Here is a 16,618-nt window from a genome sequence, read left to right on the forward strand (position 1 = left end):
ATCTGCCATCTTCTCTCTTCACTCAGTAGGGTGCTCTTTGGGTCGAACTTGTTTGGGTCTCTCTGTGATTCCTGGACTTGCATGTCTATTTCCTTCACAAAATTAGGAAAGTTTTAATATTTTTTAAAAATAGATTTCCAATTTCTTTCTCTTTCTCTTTTCCATTTGGCACCCCTATGATATGAATGTTGGAAAGTTCAAAGTTGTCCCAGAGGCTCCTTACAGCATCTTTAATTTTTTGGATTCTTTTCTTCTTCTTCTTGCTGTACTGATTGGATGTCTTTTTCTTTCTTATGTTCCAAATCATTGATTTGATTCCTGGTTTCATCCACTCCACTGTTGATTCCTTGTAAGTTATTCTTTATTTCAGTTAGTACATCCTTCATTTCTGCTTGGGTCTTTTCACACTGTTGAAGTACCCTCTTAGTTTTTTGAGCATCCTTATAACCAGTGTTGTGAAGTCTGCATCTGATAGATTGCTTATCTCCATTCTGTTTAGTTCTTTTTCTGGAGTTTTGTTCTGTTCTTTCATTTGGGCCATATTTCTTTGTCTCCTTCTTTTGTCAAACTCCCTGTATTTATTTTTATGTATTAGGTAGAGCTGCTTTGACTTTATGTTACAGTAACATGGCCTAATGCAGCAGGTATCCTGTAGGGTCTAGTGGCACAGACTCCGTCATCTCCTAAGCTGTGTACTCCCTTCTCTTGGAAATGGGTCTTTTATATATTTACTTACTTACTTATTTATTTTTTTAAGTATATTTTATTGTTTATGCTGTTACAGTTGTCCCAATTTATTTTCCCTTTGCTCCCCTCCACCTAGTACCACCCTTCCCTCCAGCGGCCACACCCCCCTTAGTTCATGTCCATGGGTCATGCATATAGTTCTTTGGCTTCATCCTTTCCTATATTATTCTTAACTTCCCCCTGTCTATTTTGTACCTACCAATTATGCTTCTTAATCCCTGTACCATTTCTCCCCCTTCCCTCTTCCAGCTAATAACCCTCCAAATGATCCCCCTACCTATGATTCTGTTCCTATTCAGGTTTGCTTAGTTTATTTTTGTTTTTATGTTTTAGATTCTGTTGTTGATAGTTTTGAGTTTGTTGTCATTTTAAAGGTCATAGTTTTGATCTTGTTTTTCTTAAATAAGTCCCTTTAACATTTCATATAATCATAGATTGGTGATAATGAACTCCTTTAGTTTTATCTTGCCTGGGAAGTACTTTATTGGCCCTTTCATTCTAAATTATAGCAGCTTTGCTGGATAGAATAATCTTGGTTGTAGATCCTTGCTTTTCGTCACTTTGAATATACTTGCCAGTTCCTTCTTGCATCCAAACTTTCTTTTGAGAAATCAGCTGAGAGGCTTATGGGCACCCCTCTGTAGGTAACTCTTTTCTTTTCTCTTGCTGCTTTTAATTTTCTCTCTTTATCTTTAAACTTTAGCATTTAATTATGATGTGTCTCAGTGCAGTCCTTCTTGGGTCTAGCCTGTTTGGGACTCTCTGTGCTTCCTGGACTTGTATGTCTATTTCCATCACCAGATTTGGGAAGTTTTTCTTCATTATTTTTTCACATATGTTTTCAATTTCTTTCTCTTCCTCTTCTCATGGCACCCCTGTGATTTGTATGTTGGCATGTTTAAAGTTGTCCCAGAGGTTCCTAAGCCTCTCCTTGTTTTTCTCAATTCTTCTTTCCTTAGGTTGACTGTTTATTTCTTCCTTATGTTCCAAGTCATTTATTTGAGCCCTAGTTTTCTTTCCTTCACTATTGGTTTTGTGTGGATTTGCCTTCGTTTCGCTTAGCATAGCCTTCACAGCTTCCCTTGTGCATTTGCCATACTTAAGCATATCTGTCAAGTCTGTGAGCATCTTTAGCACCAGTGTTTGGAATTCTGCATCTGTTAGGTTGGCTATCTCCTCATCACTTAGTTTTCCCACTGGAACCTTGATCCGTTCCCTCTTTTGAGCCATACTTCTATGTATTCTCATCTTAACAGGCTCTTGTGTTTGCCTTTGCATCTTTGGTAGAGCTGTTGCACCCGTTATGTTGTAAGGGGCAGAGCCTTTGGTATCCATTATTATGGGGTGACTGGTTTTACCATGTTGTGGTTCTGTATATAGGACAGGAGTCTGAGAGGGAACAATGTTGCTTGCTCAGCACATGCCCCTTTTCCAGGAAATTCTCCCACTTCCCATGTAGGACTGATGCCTCTTTATCTGTTGCCCTGGTTGTGGTTCCCAGAGTGGGTGGGTCTGTTGACATTCTAGGTCTGTGGGGGCCCTCTAAACAAACAGACTCTGCTGAGAGACCGGCAGCTTCTTCCTCTGCCCAAACTCCCACTGGTTTTCACAGTCAGAAGCAATGTGGCTTTATTTTTTCTGGTGCTGGAACCATGAGCTGTGTCGTCTGGTCTGGTGCTGGGAGAGCTCCCTAGATTTTCCTCCCTACTTTTTTAAATGTGTTACTGCACTTTCCACTGGCTTGCCACTGCCACTGCCACACTGCCTCCTCTCTGCCCTGGATGAGTATTTCTTCTTTATATCTTTGTCTGTTGGATTTCCATGAAGCTCGATTTTCTGGAACTTCTGGTTGTCTCCAGTTTTGAGATGTCTACCTAGGCCTCCATCTTGGCCAGAAGTCTTGTAAATGAGTCTTTATTGCTGCCAGCAGGCCAATGGGAAGGATTTACGCAGTCCAGAGAGCTGGTAGGACTGGCTGTGACTCCTGGCCAGCAACTACCTTCTTCCATGGCTTGTGGAGTAGGTTGTGGGGTGCTCCAATATGGTCTGTAATTGTCCTCTGGATGCACAAGCTCTGGAGTTTCCTGGGTGGAGAAGACCAAAGTCCACTTCTACCTTAGTTCTCTCTGGGGTCCTTTGGTGTAAGCTACCAAGCAATCTTCAGATGGCTGCTGCTAGTGCCAGGCCTTGGGCTATTCAGTGAGAGGTATTGGGCTGGGCTCAGCTGTTGCTTGTTTGAGTGGATTTACGAAGGTCTGAAGCCTGTGCCTACCCTAGCCCTTCATACCAAAAAGCCTCTATTATCAGGGTGGGATGGTTGCTTGGATGGGCCCTTGAGTTGGGTGGGGCCAACCCTTAGGTAATCATCAGGGTGGTGCTTACTATGATCCAGGATAATGGAGATTCAGATATGATGCCACCTCACTATGGCTCTGTGGTGGGGAGTGCTTGAAAAATGTACAGTACTGCTGTCTGAAGTTCTCTCTGGGAGGAAGCTGTCCCTTACCTCTCGTCCTGATGCCCCACACTTCTGTTCCTCCCTGTATGCCGCTGATGTCCTTCAAGCAGCTGTTGGAGCTCAGAGGGAGGGAGTCTGAGTAAGCATCTGTGTGATGCAAGGCCCTATAATAGGAGAGGTCTGAGAACCTTGCAGTTTCTTCTGCTAACCCAACTCCCACTGATTTTTACAGCCAGACGTTATGGGGACTTATCTTCCTGGCACTGGAACCCTGGGCTGGTTGCTCTGGTGTAGGTTGGGATACCTCACTTCTGAGACATTCTTCCATTTTATATCCACCACACATGGGTTTGGGACCAAACTGTTCCATATCTCCGTGTCTCTGCCCCTCTATACCTCCTACTTGTCTGGATTAATGTGGTTTCTTTAATTCCTTAATTGTTAGACTCCTCAGTTTTCTGTTGGTTCTGCATGATGGTTGTTCTATACTTTAGTTGTAATTTTGCTGTGGTTGTGGTAGGAGGCAAGCTGCATTTACTTACACCACCATATTAACCAGAATTTAGTGTAGTATATTTTTAATTTCTAATGGGCTAGCTTATCTCTCACTACCTTCATGAAAAATTCTGGTTAAAATTATCACATACTGATAGTTTATAAAAACGCATTAGCGTCAGCAATTTTGAGACTCTGTAGGGAAATAAGGGCATTGTAGTTAAGCATAGGCTTGGGGTCAAATCCTATCTCAGTCACTTTGATATTTACTTATGAAAGTTACTTTTTTAAAAGCTCAATTTCCTCATCTGTAAAGTGTGTGTGGGTAGATGGTATCTACTTCCTGGGACTGTGAGAAATAAATAAGAAAAATTTTAAAAATGCTTAGCATTGTGTCTAAACAATGGGCAAGTGCTGAATAAATGGGTTAACTATTAACATCATGTCAGTTTCCACAGTCATCATTACTACCTCCATTTTCTTATCCCTCTACCATCATAATGGGTAGAAAGGAATATACAGCCAGCAAGCACCACTCTAATAGTCTTCTCTTTTAAAACAAGTTTATTCAATATTGAAAATGGTGTCTTGAGCGCTACTTCTATAAAGTCAACTCTGCATAATAAAGTCAACATCACATTGGATGAAGAAATTCCAATTGGAAAAATGATTGGAGTATGCCAGGCAACTGATGAAGATAATTTGGGAGATTTAACCTTTGAACTAGATCCATGGAATGTTCATTTTGCGATTGACAAAGGTAGGTTGAGAACTGTTTTTAGAAAATTATATCTCTTATATGCTATTGTTATCATTTGCTTATATTATGTCTCTGACCCTGGCTGGTTTGGCTCAGTGGATTGAGCGTCGGCCTGCGAGCTAAGTGTCGCTGGTTCGATCTTCCATTCAGGGCACATCAGAGAAGGAAAACTCTGACTCCAAAAAACCTCCGCTGCCTTGCGGCATACCTCTTCAGGGGAAAGGCTAAGGGAGTAAACCCCGACAGAAAATCCGGAGCCGGAGTCCCTAAGGCGGTTTGACGTTGTAGTCAACACTGACAACTCCTGCGGCGCACCTGAAGCCAAGCTGTATTGACTCCGTGTTTCCCTTGGACCCTTCAGCTGCGAAGAGAGGGGGGGTCTGCTGCATGGGCAACAGCAGACCCTCCATATCACCCTGCCCAGGCTCTGTAGCTTCAGCTTCACTGGAGAGGACACTCCAGCGTCATCGCAAGATGTCGATTCAACACAGGAGGAGACAGATACCGTGTCACTCCCGAGTCGGACTGCACAGCCATTCTCGGCGGTGCAGATAGACTCTTAAGAAGCTACACCATCGTCTCTCGAGACGGACGGGTATGGGCAGCGGCGGACCCTCCGTGTCACCCTGCCCGGGCTCTGTAGCTTCAGCTTCACTGGAGAGGACACTCCAGCGTCATCACAAGATGTCGATTCGACGCGGGGGGAGACGGATGCCGTGTCACTCCCGAGTTGGACTGCACAGCCATTCTCGGCGGTGCAGATAGACTCTTGGGAAGCTACACCATCGTCTCTCGAGACGGACGGCTGCCGACGACGACGACGACGATATTATGTCTCCTCTCTAAGGCTGAGTTTCTTGAGGGTAGGTTATCAGATTGTCTTAATTTGCAGAACCCCTACAAGAAGAACATAGTACTGCAGATGTTGAACAACTCTCTGCAAGACCAGTTCTTTGTCCACAGATGAGCTAACATATTGCTCTTCATGACTGATACAGAATGAATGCCCTGGCTCTGCAATCTACATGACATTCCTGCTCATCTTATTATATGTAAAGCATTCTGCTCCACTTCAGGTCCAAATTTTTGTGAAAGAGAATCTGATTGGACTTTTTAGAGTCAGCCATTCACTTCTCAGCCAATCAGCTTTGGCTGAGGTTGAGCGTCAGTCAGATTATGGGGTATATAAGACTTGTTCTGGAGGTGAAAAGAGAGGAGGTGGTCATCTTCAGCACATGTGCAGGTTTGGGCTATTGTAGCAGGTGCTGTCAGTGTTCCACCCATATTTCCTCAGGCCTTAACATTTCAGTTTCTTGACTTCCAACTGTTAATATCTGCATTTCTTTGCTTGAGGGATTATTTAGTGTCTGACATCTGCCTCATTTCTGCTCCACAAATAGCAGGTTTAAAGTGTTGGAACCAGCCTGTTCAATGTCTCCATGTCTCAATTACTAACCACCCATAAGCTCTTAACCAAATACTAAAGAGAATTTGTATATAAGTGGTCCAGCTTCTTTCCCCTGGAGTGGAACAACTGTGAATGTATTGCACTGGCTTGTAGAGTTCCCCAGTGCTATTAAGCTCTAGTTGTCCATAGTAGTAACTTGCTTGATAACATATTTTTTTTTATTGGCAGCCTTCCCCTCTCTGTCTCACTACACCCATACCACATTGCTCTGGATCACCTCTCAAATAAACTATTGCACTAAAATTCTCATCTCTGGTCCTGCTTTGGGGGAAGCCCCAATAAAGACAGTCACCATTCCTTCTATTCTGAATTACTGCATAGATCTCTTACCTGGGCTTCTTCTTTCATACTTACCCCCTCCATTAGTGTCATCAGAGCAACTAGGATGAATGAAAAAAAAACAACCAGTTAAGTTGGATCATACTCTTCCTCCAAGTAAAGCTCTCCTGAGATTGTCCTTTACACTTGGAATGCAATCTAGACTTATCTCGTCTTCAAGAATCTGTCTTCTCTGGACTTTGTCTCTTTCTCAAACATCCTCATGTTTCTTATCTCCCCCTTGTTCATTATACTGCCCCCAAAACACTAGGCTGCCTGATTTGAACCTTGATCCTTGTATCTTTCAGAATTTGACCATTAGACACTAAATTGATCACATTATAGTTTTTATTTTCTTAATAATATGTCTATTGAAGTTTTTTACACTTGTTTAGTGGTTTGTTTCTCAGCTCAGATTGTAAATTCCACAAAGGCAGAGAGGAACTTTGTTGTGGTATATATAGTATTCAGTACAGCACCTGGCACATAGCTGTCATTTCATAAATGTTTGTTGAATGAATGGGTGGATGGGTTGGGTGGAAATGTGTACAGTGAGTCATTATTTTGTTACTGTGTTTTCACTTATGACATTCTCTCTGATCACCACCATTTCTTTATCCTATATGTCCTTCAAGGCCTAAATTAAGGTCCCCCCTCTTCTGGAAAGTCTTCCCTGGTCCCCTAATTTAAAAAAATGTTTTTGTTTTTCCTACCAGCTAGCATAATATTATGATTAATGAAGGTATTTTGGTGATAAACAATTGCACTTGTGTCTACATTTTAAATCAGTTTCTTAATTCTACTGAACAAGGCATAATTCACACTTTATCTCTTTCATTGTTGTATAATAATTAATTTTGAAAATGACAGCATGGACTGTTTTGCAGCAAGATATGTTGTTCTGTTTCAGGTCATGGGACTGTAGTTACTGCTGCCCGCCTTGATGTGGAGAGAGCTGGGTTTGCACGTGTTCAGTCCTTCTCCATTAAAGCTTGTGATCATGACCAGCGGTGTGCAGCAATTCCAGTGATGATCTATATCCATGGCATTAATGACAACCCCCCTTTCTGTGATCAATATCTGATTAGGTGAGCTGAGATGAGTGTGCTGGATTAAGAGTTCAGAGTGGAGAGCAGATATATTGCTATGTGTATTGGCTCAGCTAAACGTGGGTTAATCATCACAATGACTATTGTTCCATCTCATATTTTGGTTCTCAGAAATGACTTGTTGGAAGGTGAGCTTCCTGGATCTGAGTTACTAAATTCTTAAAAACCTGTGTTTTTGAGTCCCAGACCTGGCTTGGAATCCTGGTTCTATCACTTACTAGCTGTGTGAGCTTGGGTAATTTACTTAAGCTCTTTGATCTTCAGTTTCTTTCTTTATTAAATGGGATAATGATAATGCTTACTTATAGGAGATTTTGAAGAATAAATGGGATAATTAATGTAACTTTCTGAGCACAGTGCTGAGTATGTGTTGTCAGTTTCATAATTGCTATTTATCACAGTTCCATAATCCCTTTTCTGCCACCCTTGGCACTGGATATGTTTCAGGATAAATATTAAAAAAATTTTTTTAGAAAGGTAGTATGGTGTATATGCCATGTATTATGCAAATGCCCTAAATTCAAATCCGTGAATATCTCTGCAGTAAAGATATGAATATTCACAGTAGGTGAGACAAGGAAAGATCTGACAGTTCAGGTAATGTATGGATGTCAACAATTTAAGGTCAGGTCAGGTTTTGATGACAAATAAGTTATGAGAAAATTCTGAGTTTTAGAGCTTTTGGACTTTGGAATTTGGGTAGGGATTTTGGGGCTATGTTCTTGTCAGCATGGCTGTTTTTATTACTTGAAGATCAGTCTCCAAACCACCATTTCTGTCACTCTTCTTTGTCAAGCTCTTGGCTACACATAAGACAGCTGCCTCTGTGTTTCCCAGGCTTTCTTCCTGATTACTTGGCTTCTGATAATTACTACCCATGTGGTCTTGTTTGGCCCCCCTTATTCTACCTTTTAAATGGAGATGATAATCTCACCCGCCTCATAGAATTGTTATAAGGGTCAAGTACAGCAAGGCTTGGAATTTGTTCAGTATAGGGTTTGGCATATACTCAGAAAATGTTATCATTTTTCCTTCTCTTCTTCCTTTTTTATTTTTCCAAGAAGATTATAGTTAATTAACCAAACACCCACCACACACTGCACCCAGTCTATAGTCCCTGGAGGTGACAGAAGTATTTGCTATGATCATTTGCTATTAGGAGATTGTATCCTGTTAGGATGATAAGATGAATACATATGAAACAATAGTAAAAAGTACAAGATGGTTTAAAATTATGTGTTGTGCTTTAATTGTTAAGAGGAAGAATATGTTGGATTGAAATATTCAGGGGAGCTTCCTGAAGGAGCAAGGTCTATGCTAGTCTTTGAATAATAAATAAAATTTAGACTCTGAAGGCTTACAAGTGGGCGCTGAGACAGAGAGATCCCAGGAAAGAAATGAGTGAGCACATAGAGATGTAAGTAAGCCCACTGCAACTATAGACTGTTAAAGATTGTCCCTCTTGACAACACCATACAGATGCTCCAGATAGGAACATTTCCACTTATCTGATTCCCACTCAAGCATCTCCGCTGAAGTGTCCTTAATAGACTTCAAAACAAGTACCTAGCTGGGTGCAGAAAATAAAAACTCGCAGAAAATGAGGAAAGTCTTACCAAATTCATAGCACTTTTTTGGAAATGGCTTCCCAGATGATGCTCCAAATCTGGACTCTCTGCCCAGGATAAATAGAGTAATCATACACTTGCATTATTCAAACTACTAGATGCTTAAGCAAAAAAAATATAATATTATGTTTTAAAAGGCTATCCATTTAAATGAATTTTTCTTCTTAAAAAACAGGTACACAGGCAAAGAGGTGATTGCAAATAATACAGTAGTTGCAAAACTCTTCTGTCATGACCTTGACAAGCCTCCTGATGTGATACATTTTGCTCCAAACTTGGGGTCAATTGGTTCTGGACAACTCTTTGAGCAAGTGCCAAATGCTGAAAATTTCATCCAGGTGAGCACCAACTACTCTACCTCCTGGGAGTTTTCCGAAGGAGGCGGAGTCATTTCACGGCCACAGTTGGATGCTGATAAATTCGGCAAGAGGAGCTCTGAGACAGCAGATAGGGTCTGGCCTCCTTCACTGTCTTGTTGGAAGGCAAGTGGGCAAGTGCTTTATAATCTCACTGCTGGCCTTCCTTTTCTCCTTAAAAAAAATCATTTATGCTATTACAGTTGCCCCACTTTTTCCCCTTTTGTCCCTCTCCAACTAATCCACTCCCCACTTTCATAATCAGTCCATACCTTTTTGTCCATGTCCATGGGTCTTTTATATATGTTCTTTAACTAATCCCTTCATCTTCTTTTAATCAGTCCCTGCCTCCTTCCCTTCTTACAGCTGTCAGTCAGTTTCATGATTCTATGCCTCTAGCTCTCTTTTGCTCATTAGTTTATTTTGTTCATTAGATTCCTCTTATAAGTGAGATTATATGATATTTGGTTTTCACCCACTGGCTTATTTCACTTAACATATTAGTCTCTAGTTCCATCCATGCTGTCGCAAAAGGTAGGAATTCCTTCTTTCTTTCTGCTATGTAGTATTCTATTGTGTAGATGGTAGATGTACCACAGTGTTTTAATCCACTCATCTGTTGAGGGGCACTTAGGCTGTTTCCAGCACTTGGCTATTGTAAATACCACTGCTATGAACATGGGGGTGCATAAATTCGTTTGAATTGGTGTTTCAGTACTCTTTGGGTGTATTCTCAGCAGGGGAATTACAGAATCAAAAGGCAGTTCCATTTTTAATTTTTTGAGGCTATTTCGCACTGATTTCTACAGGGCTTCACCAGTCTGCATTCCCACCAACAATGCACTAGGATTCACTTTTCTCCACACCCTCGCTAGCACTCATTTGTTTATTTGTTAATGATGGCCATTCTGACATGTGTGAGGTGATATCTCTTTATGGTTTTACTTTACGTCTCTCTGACGGCTAGTGATGTTGAGCATTTTTTCATATGTCTATGAGTCATCTGTATGTTCTCCTTGGAGAAGTGTCTATTCAAGTCCTTGGCCCATTTTTAAATTGCATTGTTTGTCTTCCTGGTGTTGAGTTGTATGAGTTCCTCATATATTTTGGAAATTAAACCCTTGTCTGATGTATTTTTGACAAATACGTTCTCCCTTAGTCAGTTCCACTTTTATTTTGATGATGGTTTCTTTAGCTGTATGCAAGCTTTTTAATTTGATGTGGTCTCATTTGTTTATTTTTTTCTTTATTTCCGATGCTCTAGGAGATGTACCAGCAAAAGTACTACTACAAGAGATATCCAAAATTTTACTGCCTGTGTTTTCCTCTAGGATTTTTATGGTATCATGACTTCTATTTGTCTTTTATCCATTTTGAATTTATTCTGGTGTGTGGTGTAAAATTGTGGTCTCATTTATTTGCGTGTACAAGTCCATTTATTGAAGAGTGTCTTTAGTTTGTTGTATGCTTTTGCCTCCTTTGTCAAATATCAATCGACTGTAAGTATATGGACTTATTTCTGGGCTCTCTGTTCTGTTCCATTGATCTATGTGTCTGTTCTTATGCTAGTACAAGACTGTTTTGATTACAGTGGCCTTGTAGTGTAGTCTGAAAGCAGGTATTGTGATGGTTCCACTTTTTCCTTTTTTTATTTTTCAAGTTTGCTGAGGCTATTAGGGGTCGTTTTTAGTTCCATATAAATTTTTGGAGTATTTGTGCTAGATCTGTGAAATATGCCATTGGTATCTTAATAAGAATTGCATTAATCTATAGATTGCTTTGGGTAGTATGGACATTTTAATGATGTTAATTCTTCTGATTCATGAATATTTTATATGCTTCCACTGATTTATATCTTCTTCAATTTTTTCTTTAGTGTTCTATACTTTTCTGAGGTCTTTTACTTTCTTCATTAAATTTATTCCTACATACCTTTTTTTTTGTTGTTGCAGTATCAATGGGATTATTTTCTTAGATCCTTTTCTGACAGTTCTCTGTTGGTGTACAAAAATGCCCTTGATTTCTGAATATTGGCTTTGTATTCTGCTACTTGATCATGGTGTACAATCTTTTTTTATGTATTGCTGGTTCCAGTTTGCTAATATTTTGTTGAGGATTTTAGCATCTATATTCATCAGAGATATTGTCTGTAATTTCTTTCTCTGCTGTGTCCTTCCCTGGTTTTGGAATTAGAATAATACTGGCCTTGTAAAAAGAGTTTGAAAGTCTTCCCTTTTCTTGAATATTTTGGGAATAGATTGAGAAGGAGAGGTATTAGTTCTTCCTAGAATGGTAAAATTCACCTTTGAAGCCAGCCAGTCCAAGGCTTTTGTTTGTTGGGAGTTTTTGATTACTGCTTCAATTTCACTAGTGTGATCTGCTTCTTCCTTATATAGTTTTAGAAGATTGTATGTTTCTAGAAATTTACTCATGTTTTCCAAGTTGTCAAATGTGTTGGTGGTATGTAGTTGTTCATAATATTTTCTTATAACCTTCTGTATTTCTTTGGTGTCAGTTGTTATTTCCCCTTTTTAATTTATGATTTTATTTATTTGGGCCCTCTCTCTTTTTTTTTCTTGTTGAGTCTGGTTAAAGATTTGTCAATCTTGTTTATCTTTTCAAAGAGCCAGTTCTTGGATTCATTGATTTTTTTTTTGTATCTTTTTTTTAAGACTCTCTTTCATTTAATTCTGCTCACTTTGGGCTTTGTTGTTCTTTTTCAAGTTCCTTCAAGGTTAAGTTAGATTTTTTATTTGAGCTTTTTATTGTTTTTGAAATAAGCCTGTAATTCTATGAATTTCCCTCTTAGAATTGCTTTCCCCCTTGCCCACATTTTGGATTGTTGTCTCCTCATTTTCATTTGTTTCAAGGTATCTTTTGATTTCTTCCTTGATTTCAGTGTTGACCCATTTATTGTTTAATAACATGCTATTTAGTTCCCAAGTCTCTGTATTTTTCATTGTTCCTCTTGTGACTGATTTCTAGTTTCATAGCACTGTGGTCAGAGAAAATGCCATATACCCTTGAAAAGTATGTATATTCTCCTGTTTGGGGTTGGAAATGCTCTAAAGATATCAATTAAATCCATTAGAGCTAGTGTGTCATTTAAGATTGTTGTCCCCTTGTTAATTTTATGTCTGGAAGATCTATTCATTAAAATCAATGGGGTGTTAAAATCCCCAACTATGACTGTATTTATGTCAGTCTCTCCCTTTATGTCTATCAAGATTTGCTTCACATATTTAAGTGCTCCTATGTTGGGTGCATAAATGTTTACTGGGGTTATATACTCTTTTTGGATTGTATCGTATCGTATCGTATCGTATCATATCGGCAGCCGTCCGTCTCAAGAGACGATGGTGTAGCTTCTTAAGAGTCTATCTGCACCGCCGAGAATGGCTGTGCAGTCCAACTCGGGAGTGACACGGTATCTGTCTCCTCCCGTGTTGAATCGACATCTTGTGATGACGCTGGAGTGTCCTCTCCAGTGAAGCTGAAGTTACAGAGCCTGGGCAGGGTGATATGGAGGGTCTGCTGTTGCCCATGCAGCAGACCCCCCCTCTCTTCGCAGCTGAAGGGTCCAAGGGAAACACGGAGTCAATACAGCTTGGCTTCAGGTGCGCCGCAGGAGTTGTCGGTGTTGACTACAACGTCAAACCGCCTTAGGGACTCCGGCTCCGGATTTTCTGTCGGGGTTTACTCCCTTAGCCTTTCCCCTGAAGAGGTATGCCGCAAGGCAGCGGAGGTTTTTTGGAGTCAGAGTTTTCCTTCTCTGATGTGCTCTGACTGTGGATTGTACCTTTATCATTATGTAGTGTCCTTCTTACTAAAGCCTTTGTTTTAAAGTCTATTTTGTCAGATATCAGCACTGCTACCCTAGCATTTTTTCCCTTCTGTTTTTGTGAAGTATATTTTTCTATTCCTCACTCTTAGCCTGTGTATATCTTTTGATATGAGATGGGTCTCTTAGAAGTAGCATATATATGGGTCTTGTTTTCTTATCCATTCAGCTATCCTATTTCTTTTGGTGGAGCATTTAAGCTATTTGCATTTAAAGTGATTATTGATAGATACATATTTAGTGCCAGTTTATTGTTAGACTATAGTCCTCTGTTTTTTACTTTTTTTCTTTCTCTTTTTCTTCTTCTTTTTAAAGCAAGCCCAAAACATTTCTTGACATACTGGTTTGGTGTTAACAAACCCCTTTAGCTTTTCCTTGTCTGGGAAGCTCCTTATTTCTCCTTCAATTTTAAATAATAGTGTTGCTGGGTAAAGTAGCCTTGGTTGTAGGTCCTTGCTTTTCATTACCTAAAATATTTCATGCTACTCCCTTCTGGTCTGAAATATTTCTGTTGAAAAATCAGATGAGAGTCTAAATGGTTCTCCCTTGTATGTAACTACCTCCTTTTCTCTTGCAATTTTTAGGATTCTCTCCTTGTCTTTAAGATTTGCCATTTTAATTATGATGTTGTTTTGGTGTAGGTCTCTTTGGGTCCAAGTTGTTTGGGACTCTCTGACATTCCTGGACATGTGTCTTTTTCCTTCACCAGATTAGGAAAGTTTTTGGTCATTATTTCTTCAAATAGGTTCTTGATCCCTTGCTCACTCCTCCTGCTATTCCTACAATGTTGATGTTATGCTTCATGTTGTCCAAAATGTTTCTTAAACTCTTCTCATTTATCTTAAATTAGTTTTTTTCTTTTTGCTGCTCTGCCTGGGTGTTTTTTCCTACCTTGTCTTCCAAATCACTGATTCAATCCTTTGGTTCATCTAACCTCTGGTTTATTCTTCCAGTGTATAATTTACTTCAGATATTACATTCTTTATTTTTGACAGTTTCTTTTATATTTGTTCCTATGTCTTTTTTCACAGTGTTGAGTATCCTTATAATCATTATCTAAACTCTTTATCTGATAAGTTGCTTGCCTTCATTTTATCTAGCTCTTCTTCTGGAGAATTCTCTTGTTCTTTCATTTTGGGTATGTTTCTTTGTCTTTCCATTTTGGCTGCTTCTTTTATTTGTTTCTATGTATTAGTTTGACCTGCAAGACCCTGGTGTTGGCCTTTGTCAAATGCTGCTTGTGACTGGCCCTGTTAAACCATTTGGAGCTATTAGTTATCCACAGCATGTGGCTTTTTCTGATGTCCTTGTTTGTGTGTAGAAAGAGCCAGGCTGTGTACCAAATGCTGGCTATTACCATCACCAGACCATGGGGAGGGTCAGCCGAAGTCATTTGGAGGGGAGTGCTCTTTCTGAGAAAGATGGCCTCAGAAGCATGGGGAATGACACAGCACTGGGATCCTGGCAGCTGTTCCTTCAGTTCTCTCCCCAAGCCAGCAGCCCCAGACTCTCCTCATGCATCCCTAGTCTACTCTGCCCATACTCTTTTGGGGCCCAGTGTAAGTGACTGCAAATGAAATTTTTTGTCTTGGCCTTTTAAGGGGCTCTCTGAGTCTCCAGTCATCTCTCCCTGGCAGACGGAAACCCTGCTGCTTTTTACAGCTGGATGTTATCTGTGTTCCCTTCTGGCTTGGTGCTATAGGTTGTGGAGCCCAGCTTGGGGTTTAGATCGCACACTTCTCAGGGGGAACTCCCCAGCTGCTGAAATATCCCCCCAGAACTGCAGCTGCCACTCATGGGAACGCAGACAGCCCTCTGGTGCTGCCTCCACACTCCCTACCAGTCTTTTGTGGTAAAGTATTTTCTTCTGCCTGTCCTTGATTATAAGGCTTCTCTCCAGCTAGAGTTCAATGGTTATTCAGGATGATTTCTCTAGAATTTAGTTGTAATTCCAGATTGGTCTTTAGAGGAAGTAGTGTAGATTCCACCTACTCCTCGACTGTCTTGATCCTTTGCTACCCAGCTATTTTTTTCTCCATTTCCATAAATATTTTTTCCATCCCTTCCCTTTCAGCTGGTGTAAATCTTTTGTTCTGATGTTGGTCTCATGTAGACAGTATATATTGGGGTCATGCTTTCTTATCAATTCAGCTACCCTATGTGTTTTTTTTTTTTTTTAGATTTTAGTTATTTATTTTTAGAGAGAGAAGAAGGAAGGGAGAAAGAGAAGGAGAGAAACATCAGTGTGTGGCTGTCTCTCACATGCCCCCAACTGGAGACTTGGCCTGCAACCCAAGCATGTGCCCTGACTGGGAATCAAGACAATAACCCTTTGGTTTGCAAGCTGGTGCTCAATCCACTGAGCCACTCCAGCTAGGGCATAAATTGCTTTTAATAGTATATATAGTGGATGTTGAAAGCACAGCATAAAATTGGAATATAGTAGGGCTCAATACAAGGCAGCAAGTGCCATCATTATATTGGTGGCACCAAAGTTGTGGAAATAGTGAGACCTTGTATTCAGAAAAAAAAAAAACCAAAAAAAAAAAAAATGCCTAGATTAACAATGTACAAGTTTTCAAATGGCCGTGTAAAAGATGAATGGGAAAGGGAGAGCTTGGGTGGACCAGGAACTAGACAATTGGTTTGTGTGTCCTGTGTCTGGAATGATGATGAGACAAGGAAAACACAAACTCCTGTGCATTTTGAGTTATTCTCCCAGCCACTAGGGGTCTGATGAGGCCATGACAAAGTCCTAGTCCTAAGGTCATAGAAACTGTGCCCTGACTAGGAATTGAACTGGCAACGCTTCAGTTCACAGGCCAGTGCTCAATCCACTGAGCCACACCAGCCAGGGTTACCCTATGTTTTTTGATTGGAGCATTTAGTCCATTTACTTTTAAGGTTAATATTGATGAGTATTTATTCATTGCCATTTTTTCCTTTGTATTTATGTCCCTCTCTCTCTATTTCTTCTCCTTCTTAAAACAACCCATTTCCCATGTTTTGCAATACTGATTCTGTGGAAATGTACTCCTTCATTTTTATATCTTTTGATGTGGGAATGTCTTTATTTCACCTTCCATTTGAAATGAGAGCCCTGCTGGATAAAGTAGTCTTGGTTGCAGTTCCTTGCTTTCATTACTTGGAATATTTCATGCCAATTTTTTCTAGCTTATATCGTTTCTGTTGAGAAATCAGCTGACAGCCATTTCTATGCCCTTTTTCATGCTAATGTAGTTTTCACTAAGTTCCTTGTAGTTCTCACTGAGTTCTTTGAGCATCTTTATAACCATTACTTTGAATTCAATGTGTGATTGTTTGCTTGCATCAGTTACATTTAGCTCTTTTTTCTGAGGATTCCTCCTTTTCTTTTGATTGGGGTTTGTTTTTTGTCTCCCCATTTTAGTTGTCCGTTTTTGTCTGTTTCTATGTTTT

At 40.0% G+C, this 16,618-nt stretch overlaps 1 protein-coding gene across 1 annotated transcript in view; it reads left to right on the forward strand.

Annotated features, from left to right (window-relative positions):
- LOC150004748 (cadherin-related family member 3-like) overlaps positions 1–16,618 on the forward strand; it is a 126,035-nt gene that overhangs the window by 47,185 nt on the left and 62,232 nt on the right. Inside the window, exons 7-9 of the mRNA XM_090284924.1 lie at positions 4,264–4,460; positions 7,157–7,334; positions 9,159–9,321. Coding sequence (XP_090141050.1) covers positions 4,264–4,460; positions 7,157–7,334; positions 9,159–9,321 — 538 coding nt within the window. The remainder of the gene's footprint in view (positions 1–4,263; positions 4,461–7,156; positions 7,335–9,158; positions 9,322–16,618) is intronic.

This window comes from Furipterus horrens, unplaced genomic scaffold, assembly GCF_987537825.1.
Source record: "Furipterus horrens unplaced genomic scaffold, mFurHor1.1.pri manual_scaffold_7, whole genome shotgun sequence".
Classification (NCBI taxonomy): domain Eukaryota; kingdom Metazoa; phylum Chordata; class Mammalia; order Chiroptera; family Furipteridae; genus Furipterus; species Furipterus horrens.